Below are 10,613 nucleotides of genomic sequence, written 5' to 3' on the forward strand. Positions count from 1 at the left end.
CCAGGATCAACTGTGAAGGCTTCTGATACAAGGTGGATATATATATATATATATATATATATATATATATATATATATTCATAGATATATGAATTCATATATTTACATGTATTCAATGGGTATTTATATAGTAAATCCATATTATTACATAGCAGCATATAGTATAGTAGTTCAGTTTCAACTGAGGAATAATCTCATTTTTAATTGAGGATAAACTCACAAAGACCTTAAACGATGTGGTTAAAATCTCTGGATTTAGTATCAAACACACTAGGGTTGTTTTTTTTTTTTCCCCTTTTTTATTTTATATACATACATATATATATATATATATATTATTTATTTATTTATTTATTTTTTGGTAGTGCTTTTTATTTTGGGATAGAATCTTGCTAATTTGCACAGGCTGTCCTTGATTTTGTGATTCTCCTACTTTATCTTCCTGAGTAGCTGGGATTACAGGTGTATGCCACTATGCCTGGGAAATATTTTAATTCCACCTCCGACACTTACAGATTATGTGACTTTGGTTGATAGTCAGTTAACTACTATTATTATTCCTATTATTATTATCATTGTTATTTTATAATAATACCTCTTCAGTTCCAATGAAAAGATTCTCAATTTTAGAAAATAGTAGTTGGGAAAAGGAAACTAGATATACAATACGCTGTCAACTGGATATACCCTAAAGTAAGGAGGAAAGTACTCTGTTTACTTGTTTTTAATCATGGAGCATTGTATATAAATGTAAAATACAAATTGTAAATGAAAGAGTGGAAAGATAATCATAAATACAATTTTTTTGTGTGTAAAATGAATAAAATAATAGATTTCTTCCCAAAGTGTTAATATGAGGATTAAATTAGTTAAATGCAAGTAGAGCCCTTGGAGCAGTATCTGTCATACAGGTATTATGAATTCTATAATTAATACTATTAATCATAAATACATAGAAAATTTCATGAGTCTTTAGTAAAGCTATAATTTGAAGTGGAATGAGAAAGACTTAGAATGATGGACTTCTACTTCATAGTTTTCTCTTGTGCATTTTAAAAAATTGAATAAAATTTAAACTATGCTGTCAGACACATCCACACCATAATTTGTAGTTTTATAATGTGAATATGTAGAAGAATTCAAGCTTTGAGTGCTTGAACTTTGGATTGAGAAACATAAAAGGATAAACTTTGATTTTGACTTCTACTATTAACCTTGCTGAATAGTAAGCTCACTTAATCTCAAATTTCTTATCTGTAAAACAGGCATAAAAACATCTACTCATAGGATTAAATACTACAGTAAAATAGAATGATCTAGCATGTATCTTACTTGAGTACACTCTTGTTGCCGCCTGCAGCAACAATCCCAGGGGAATTTATCGGAGGTGGACTGGGAATGAACTACTTCTATTACTTTATCTGGACTACTTCCTTGCTTGTTTGCTTGTTCGCTAGTTTATAGAGGAAGAGAGACTTTGCTTAGAGGAAGAGAGGCTTTGAGAGGAAGAGAGGCTTTGCTTAGAGGAAGAGAGACTTTGCTTAATTTTAGAGGTGCTACTCTTTCAGAGAGGCTACACTTATCAAAGGTCTACTGCTTCTTAAAGGTGGGTCGCTTCTTGGAGGTGCGGGGTGTGGCCTGTGGCATGCAGCCTGTGTCCTGCAACCTGCGACCCAGAGGTGTGTGCTTAGTCCTGCGTTCTGCGATCTGCGACCTGCGACCTAGAGGTGTGTTCTTAGTTCTCCATTCTGCATTTGCCATCTGTGATCCCCGCCCAGGTGAAGAGAATGTCTTTTATACCTAAGGCAGCCAATCGACTTAAGATTAGCACAATTGAAGCACGTCCCACGGTACCAATCAAGAAAGAATGAGGAGCATCTGTTGACCACTAGCACAAAGGAGACATTAACTAATTAGGCAAAAGGTCATAAGAGATTGCGCAGTATTAACACTAATTATGCGCCACCTCTTGGCTCAACGCCAGCTGCCATCTTAGGGCTACTTAAACATGTCTCTGCACACTCTCAGTATATATTAGATTTTTTTATTTTCATTTTTTGCAGTGCTGGGAATCAAACCCAGGGCTTCACGCACCCTGCACAAGCACTCTACCACTGAGCTACATCCCCAGCCCAGTTTTCTCTTTTTCTATTGGCATATCATCCTTTCTAATGGTTTTGAGTTTCCTTGCCTTTTCCCCCTTTAATCACCAGGTAAATTCAAGTTGACTTCAATGGAGAATAACACAGAAGTGACAGAATTCATCCTCTTAGGCTTAACAGATGATCCCAAACTTCAGGTGCTGCTCCTCCTGCTATTTTTATTCATCTACCTCATCACTCTGTTTGGGAATGGCGGTATGATGGTGATCATCCTCTTAGACTCCCGTCTCCACACCCCCATGTACTTCTTCCTCAGTCATCTGTCCTTTGTAGATCTGAGTTACTCATCAGCCGTGGCTCCCAAGATGGTGGCTGCAATCCAGACAGGGAACAAGGTCATATCCTACAATGGGTGTGCCACTCAGTTCTTCTTCTTTGTAGCTTTTGCCACTGTAGAGTGCTACCTCCTGGCCTCCATGGCCTATGACCGCTATGCAGCAGTGTGTCGGCCTCTTCAATACACCACCACCATGACAGCAGGCGTATGCACACTCCTGACCATTGGTTCCTACATCTGTGGCTTCCTCAATGCCTCAATCCACACAGCAGACGCCTTCAGTCTCTCCTTCTGTGGACCTAATGAAATTAATCATTTTTTCTGTGACAAGCCCCCGCTCCTGGCTCTTGCATGCTCTGACACACACACCAGCAAGCTGCTTGTCTTCTTTGTTGTGGGCTTCAATGTGTTGTTCACCCTCCTGGTCGTCCTCATCTCTTACCTCTTCATCTACATCGCCATTCAAAACATGCATTCTTCTGAAGGACGGAAGAAGGCCTTCTCCACCTGCGCCTCCCACCTCACCGCCGTATCCATCTTCTACGGCACCATCATCTTCATGTACTTACAGCCCACCTCTGACCAGTTCATGGACACAGACAAAATAGCATCTGTTTTCTACTCTGTGGTGATTCCCATGTTGAACCCCTTGATCTACAGCCTGAGGAACAAGGAAGTGAAAAGTGCTTTCTGGAAAATATTCAACAAAATTTATCCCCAGTCTTCAAGTGCGAATAGGAAGTAGGCAGGAAACTAAGGGATGAACCTCCTCTCGGACTCAAATGCCTTCGTGACTTTTAAGGTCTGGGAGATTTCAGCTCTTTCTTCCCCAAGAACGGTGATTATTTGCTCTTCGAAGAGAAGCTGTACAAAGCAGCACTTTGAAATGTCACACGTGGGAAGGTAAGCTTAGGGTTAGAGAACAACCACATGGGACATTTAGACCCTTCAGCATTAGTTTCTTGATGTGGTTTAAAGCAGAAGATTAAAGAATCTAGCTGAATGTATTGAATTTCCCCTCCCCATTTTTAACTGTAAGATAATTTCCATTCACTATTAAATTTGGAACAAGGATCATATCTTCATTCATAATATTTGTCAACTGAAATGCACAGTATTGTGTTTTGTAATTCTTTGGCCCATGGGTTTGAAAGTTAAAGTTTCTTTTCTTATTAATGAGTATTTTAATTATATATATTATGGGTTATCATGTGATAATTTAATACACATAAACAATGTATAAAGATCAAATTAGAGTAGTTAGCATTTCCATTTCCTTAAACATTTTTTTTTCAAATTTCTGATTAGCATGTAATTGTCTAATGCTGACAAAAGATGTTTCAGTGATTATTTAATTTATTTATTTTTATGGTACCAGGAATTGAACCCAGGGGCACTTTACCACTGAGCTATATCCCTAGACCTTTTTATTTTTCATTTTGAGATAGGGTCTTCCTAAGTTACTAAAACTGACTTCAAAGTTATGGTCCTCCTGCCTCAGCCTCCTGAGTTACTAGGATCACAGGGATGTGCCACTGTGCCCAGCTTCAGTGGTTTTAAGGTTTCAGCAAAAGTGGTGATTTAAAAGAGAGGACACTGGACCAAAAGTCAGATGATCTGGGGTTAAATCCTTCCAATCCTTCCACACTTTCATTTCCAGCCCCACTCACATTTCCATTCTATCCTCCTTCTCCTTCAATTAAAGTCCTGAGATCATTCTGGTGAATTATCAGTATTATATTACATTATATTATATAATAATAATTATTATTGTTACTTAATAATAAACTGCCCTTTATATGGAAGGATGGAGCAGTTTCAGTAGATGAATTGCTTGTAATTTAACCTGAATAAACATACCTTTCTTTAGTGATCCTGCGCTCCGTTCTACACATTTGATTTCTGTCTAGCTTAATTGTCAAAGCTTGCAAAAGATTTGGAGAATAAACAGTTTTTCAAAGGGCTATGAAAGAAGATACTTGTCTTTTGAATTAAATTACTACATTTTTCATCACTCTTAAGTTTGGTGGGTCTGTTATAGATACACGTAATAGTTTTCTGGCCCTCTTTGCTTTTGCTTATTTTTTTTTTAAATAATTCATCTCACTTTTGGGTTCCTGTTACATTCTGATGCTCTGTAATTAGGTGCTATCAGAATTTTTAAAAATCTGCTTGGAAACTTCTTAAGAAGGGTGGCGTGATGATGCACAGTTCTAGTCCACTTTCAGGTCTTGTTTCATGTGCTAACTGGTGTGAGCGGATGTGTGTGCGTGGGAAGAGAGTGATGATAAATTTTGCGTCTCACATATTAACTGCTTGATTGTGTTTATAGCTACAATTAATCTAAGTCACCATTAGTTCAAGATTTCCTCATGTAAAAAAAAAATTCTCCAAAAGCAAACAAATTAAGTTTTTAGTTTAAATGTGAAGCCCAGAAATCTTCGTTGTCTAAATCAGGTGGCTTAGAAAATCAACTTAGTTTTGAGATTCTCAGACACCTTTACACACAGGGCAGCCTCTTTCTGAGGAGGTTAAATCATAGGTCTGGTGGAGAAAGGAACAAGAAAAGACTTTTGGAACAGGAGGCCAGCCTGTGGGAAAGGTTTTCCCTGGCCCATGGCCACCATTACCTGGAAAGATCAGGAGCTTCTGAATCCATGGCTGGACAACCTGTAGCTGCCTCATCTCTCCTCCTGCCTCCCCTCTTCTTTAGCAGATAGCCCTGCAGCAACGCACATGGAAGACCAGCCTTTAAAGGCACAAAGGAGTCCTTCTAGGACTTAGAGGAGTTCCAGAGCTGAAGAGTGCCAGAGTTGGAGACCAGCTGGGAGCAGCTATCTGAGCACTAAGCTCATTCCACTCTGTTCAGCGGTTTCCCCCACTTGATGTGGTTGACTTTTCTTCCTCTTTCTGCTCTTCCCTCTCTATTTTCTCTTTCCCTTCTTTTCCTCCTTCTCATCCTCATCTTCTCATCCTTTTTCTATGCTTAGCCCGAGCAAAACCTTTCCTCTTAGTCAAGCCCCTAGATCTGGATGAAAACCAGAAGTCTGGAATCCATATGTCATAACTGATACAGGTCACAGTAGGATTACTTTCTGGGTGTGTTCTTTATGCCCCTACACTCCAGATTAGGCCGAAAAGTGTGGGTCTTCTCAGAGTTAAAGACCCGATGCCTACATAGTTCTATTTTTTCTTGACATCACCCCAGAAAAGGGTAGTATTCGACTTCAAGTGGATATACAAGAATACTAGTTTTAGTTTCAAGAGCTGGGCGAAAATCCTTATTCTTCTCATGAGCCTTATGGTCTCAGAGAAGTCATTTAACCTCTCTGCACCCAACACACAGGATAAACTGTGAGACAGCATGAAGTAAGTATGTGAACATGGCCATCACGGGAACCTGTGTTTCATACAGCCGAGGCCCTGTGCTAGCCCTCCACTGAGCTGACCTTGCACTTCCCCCTTTGACTCCTCAGATCCCTCTCTCCCACCACCCCATCCAAACCCATGCTTTTACTTTCAACCCTTGTTCATCTTCCTGCCCTTGAATCTCCCAGTTCTGCGGTGGACTAGATCTGTCAAGGGAGCGTGGATGCCCAGGTGGCTGTTAACAAGGCCGTTCCTCTCCCTGCAGGAATGTAGGCAGGCACCGTGAGGAAGGCCTGCAGCTCCAGGCAATGCCAAAAGGCCCAGGGAGACTTCCTATCTGAAATGTCTGAAGCAGAATGTGAAGACTCATACATCAGGGCAATTACATGTATCAGGTTGGGTTATTCTTTTGAAAAATAATATAAGCCTTTCTCCGTGCATTAGATGATTTGTTTAGTTTTCTGCCTAAAAAATTAAAATGTTAGAGCTCTTTGACAATTGATGCTGGAATTGCAGAGTCATGGACTCCTTAATCCTCATAGAACCTTTAAAAATTATCCAAGTGGTACAACTATTATGTGTCAATTAAAAAGCAAATTAAAGAAAATAAACAAAACAATCTAACCCAGCTCTCACATTTTACAATTGAAAGCCTGAGCCCCACAGCTTAACTTGTTTTTTAAACTCACAGAGAAGCAAATTTTGGTTGATTCTTTTTTATACTCTGTATTCTGTGCACTAATTGATGTGTCAAAAGAGATCCTTACTTTTTTTCCACATTATTTTTTTTTTTTGGTGCATTATATTTGTACCTAATGGTGAGATTAGTTGTTAGATAGGCATACACAATATAACATTATAATTTGGCCAATATCACTCCCCAGCACGTCCCTTCTCTATCCCCTCCTCCCACCCCCTGGTCCCTTTCCTCTATTCTGCTGATCTTCCTTTGATTCTCATGAGATACTCTAGCCTTTCTTTTTCTTTTTCTTCTGTAGCTTCTATAGTTTCCACACATGAAAGTAAACCTCTAAATCTTGACCATCTGACTTTGGTTTATTTCACTTAACATAATGTTCTCAAGTTCCATCCATTTTCCTGCAAATGACATAATTTCATTTTTAAGACTTTATAAAACTCCATTGTGCATACATACCACATTTTCTTTACCCATCATCTGTTGATGGATACCTAGCTTGGTTCTATAGTTCGGTTATTGTTAATGGTACTGCTATGTACGTGGGTGTGCATGTATCACTATAGTATGCTGGTTAAAAAAAAATCTTTAGACATTTTTACTTTCATTTGTTCACCATAAGATAGGTTTGGGGCTTCAGTTTTGCAGTTGAGAAAACCAAAGCTTTGAGAAATTACCTTATCTGCCTTCTGTTATAAAGAGGAGTGAAGATTTGTTCCTCTTTGTCTTCCCTGCCCAATTTGCTGAGAAAAGAAAAGCAGTCATCTACTTAGTAAATTTCAAAAGAGGTCTTATTTGATGTTCAAATCGCTTACCGTCTTTCATGATGGATCCCTATCACGTGGAAGGTGCTCTGGAGAACACAAAGAAATGTAAGAGTCTAAGATGTAATTCCCACTGCGGCAAAGCGAAGATCCCTGAATATGTGTTGACTGATGTAATGCACTTTGAGGTTAATGACTCAAGTGTTCGATAACCTTGCCGGCAGGAAGTTTTCCTGTACTCCACAGAACATGAATGGATGAGGACATATTTGTGCTCAGTGCTGGTGGTTGGAGTTGGCTCTTTGAACGCTGCAGCCCACAGAGACAGCCAAGCTCCAGCCAATGTTTGCTGGCACAAGCTGCAGGAAAGGCCTGGTGTGAGGTCTGTGAGGGAACCAAGTGACATACAGTGGCATCTCCTTCAAGTGCAGCTTATGAATAATGCAGTGGAACAAGGAACGTGTCTCTAGACAGATGACAGTTCAAGGTATAATAACCGGAGCTCTTTAGGGATAAAAAAGAAACATCTGAACAGGGAAGGCTCCTAGGAGGAGGGAGGACTTGAGCCCCAGAATTCAAAGATCAGAGACTTAGCTTCTCTGCGAGTCTGTTAAAAGCCACTTGTCTCCAATTCAATTTCTTCACCATCAGAGAAAAAAGCACCAGCCAGACGCTCCTCAAGGCTCTTGTGAGAGTCAAATGAAGTAACTGGCTGGAAGGCATTTTTCAAAATTGCTACCCTATCCTAACTACAGCAGTGCTGTTGATAATGTGATTAGAAGCAGAGTTGAACGGGGTGTTCTTAACCGACCACTGGAACCTGGGTATGGAGATGGGATTGCACATGGTATGTTGGCAGGAACTTGAAAGGAAGTAATCCATTCAGATTAACTGAGTGAACCCCTAATGCCTCAATCCTACACTTCTACAGGCAATTGGGACTTGCTCCCCTCAGACTAGATGCAGAGCCCGAGAGCAATCGCATCCCTACAGAGAAATCACACTTTTATCGGAATTTCTGTAGAATCCTACCACTGAACTTTCCAGTTCCAAGCCCAAGAATCTCAACCCCTGTTCATGATATAGAATTTCTCAGTTGCCTCTCTGTATTTCACAAGGCCTGTGTGTGTGAGAGAGAAGATATTTTTAGTCTATTTAACCAGCAAAAATTTAGAGCACATACACATATGTACACATACACCCACAGCACACACACATATTCTGAATATTTACATGTATGTACATATATTTATTTAAAAATACATCACCATAAATTTTTTTAAGAAGGTATACTGTACATAACTCCTATATTTTAAAGAGTTTATAAAAATTTCTGCTAGGCATGTTTCTATATGTATTTCTCAATTCAAAATTATATGCAACAGAGTTCCTATATTCAAGAAGTTTATAGCATAAAATAAAGGGGGAGATTAGTCCTATACATAAATAACTTTAATTATTTATAGTAAATGATATAAACCCATAAGAAAGATACGTATAATTCAGTGAGTAGATGAAAGATAGATCTTAGGGTGGGAAAGTAAAGAAGATAGCATTTGTTCTAGACAAAAAAATGATAGAGCAAAATGGGAAGGAATCCAGGCAGCTGCATCCAGCAACAGTGTTATGTAACATTTGTGAAAAGAGGTGATGGAAAATAAATTTGGAATGATGTGATGGGGCTTGACTGCAGTAGGTATTCTCTTTCAGATTAAGGTTTTCAAATTTAAGCCACAGATTCAAACCAAGGAAATCGTGGATAACATGCAGATAGATATCGGAGCTAAAGGCAGGGTCCCAACTAGAGTGGGAGAATATTTAGAAATGTTGCTTATGCACTTGTGTTAAAATGAAGCACTTGTTCACTTCAGGGAAATTGTCAGCATCTTATGTGTGATCACACATCCATCTAAAAAGGTATTTGAGGACCAACTCCAGCAACAGACATTGGTCATTATTTTTTGTATCCAGAATTCACTTTCCTTCTTAAAAACCTTCTGACTTCCTTGGGCACTGATTTCAAACTCACTGGATTGGTGGGAGAAGAGTTCTCAAGTTCTCAGGTCTGCAGGATCTGAAGTGAGGAGAACCTTCCTTCCGGGCCCTCTGGAGAGGGATCCTGGTAGAGAAATACATGGAGGTAGAAAGACCATCAGGCAGGATTTCTGCCCTCAGCTCATGAAAGTTATCACTTCCTTGAACTTGGATCTGGAGTAGTGCCAGGACAGCATGGAGACCTGGAGCTCATTTGCTCCAGTCTGGATTCTGTCCAGATTATTATTATTATTATTATTATTATTATTATTATTTCTTTGCTTCTGACTCCTGTTCTTTAGCCCCCACAACTGGAATGCTCTTGTTTCCTGACATTTCCCAGTTTTCCTTTGATTCTGTGAACCTCTTAGTACCCTTTCAATTACCTCCTTTTTGCCCCCTTTAAGGTAACCTGTGTTGGTTTTGGTTCTAAAACAAACCAATGTCTCTGGCACGTAAGAGGTACTCTTCCAAAGACTCTACAGTGAACAAGAGAAAAGTCATTAACCTCGAGAAACTCAAAAAGCACTAGAAATGTAAAATGTTAAAGACTAAGGCAAAAATGTTCTCAGTAATACCAGAGAAATCTATAATTATTGAAAGTGGAAAATCAGTAGGAAAATATATAATGCAGAAAAAGTATCACCACAAAATTTAACTTAGCAGAAAATGAAGTAATTATGAAGACATCCATTTTGTAGTCATTTTTTGCTAGCAGTTTTAATAAAGATTTGCACTTATCTCATAAATGATAAAAGAGACCTTTGGGTTCTGTTTGTTCCACCGTTGCATGTTATTGACAAGGACGTTGAGGACTGGGGAGAGGAAGTGGCCTCCCCAAATCTCCTGTCCAGGAAGTGGCTGAGCCAGATTTTGAACTGTATTCTACCACTGCACATTGCGATGGTAATGCACACCACAGCTGCTCTGGCTGGTGACCACAACTCCTTCCGTACTCAGGAGCACCCATTTAGTTTGCTTCTCCCTGGATGTTTTCAATAACGTTACCCTTTGTCCTATGAATGCATTACTGATTCTCTGTTCAGATCCTGGCCACTTTCTATCTGAGTCATATGTAGGTTTGGCCAAAGCAAGAGGACCGTCATGTCTGGGAGCCAAACTGTTGCTTTTCACGTTAATTGCAGCAGCTTCTTCTCGTAGATTCCTAGTAAATTGTTAGTTAATGAATTTACATGTCCCTTCTTCAATTCCAAGCATGCCTTATGTCAATAACAGAGTTTCCCATAGTGGAAGCAGAGTGAGCCTCCTGACTGTCACAGCCAGACTCCTTCCAGGAATTGCCACTTCTC

The 10,613-nt window shown here is 39.4% G+C and overlaps 1 protein-coding gene across 1 annotated transcript; it reads left to right on the plus strand.

Moving 5' to 3' along the window:
• The first annotated feature begins 2,230 nt into the window (after positions 1 to 2,230).
• On the plus strand, positions 2,231 to 3,184 carry LOC124960386 (olfactory receptor 1444). Its single transcript, XM_047519133.1, has one exon. The coding sequence runs from the start codon at positions 2,234 to 2,236 to the stop codon at positions 3,182 to 3,184; it is 951 nt and encodes a 316-aa protein (XP_047375089.1). The 5' UTR covers positions 2,231 to 2,233.
• Positions 3,185 to 10,613: the final 7,429 nt, after the last annotated feature.

The sequence above is a fragment of the Sciurus carolinensis genome, chromosome 11, assembly GCF_902686445.1.
Source record: "Sciurus carolinensis chromosome 11, mSciCar1.2, whole genome shotgun sequence".
NCBI classification, from domain to species: Eukaryota; Metazoa; Chordata; class Mammalia; order Rodentia; family Sciuridae; genus Sciurus; species Sciurus carolinensis.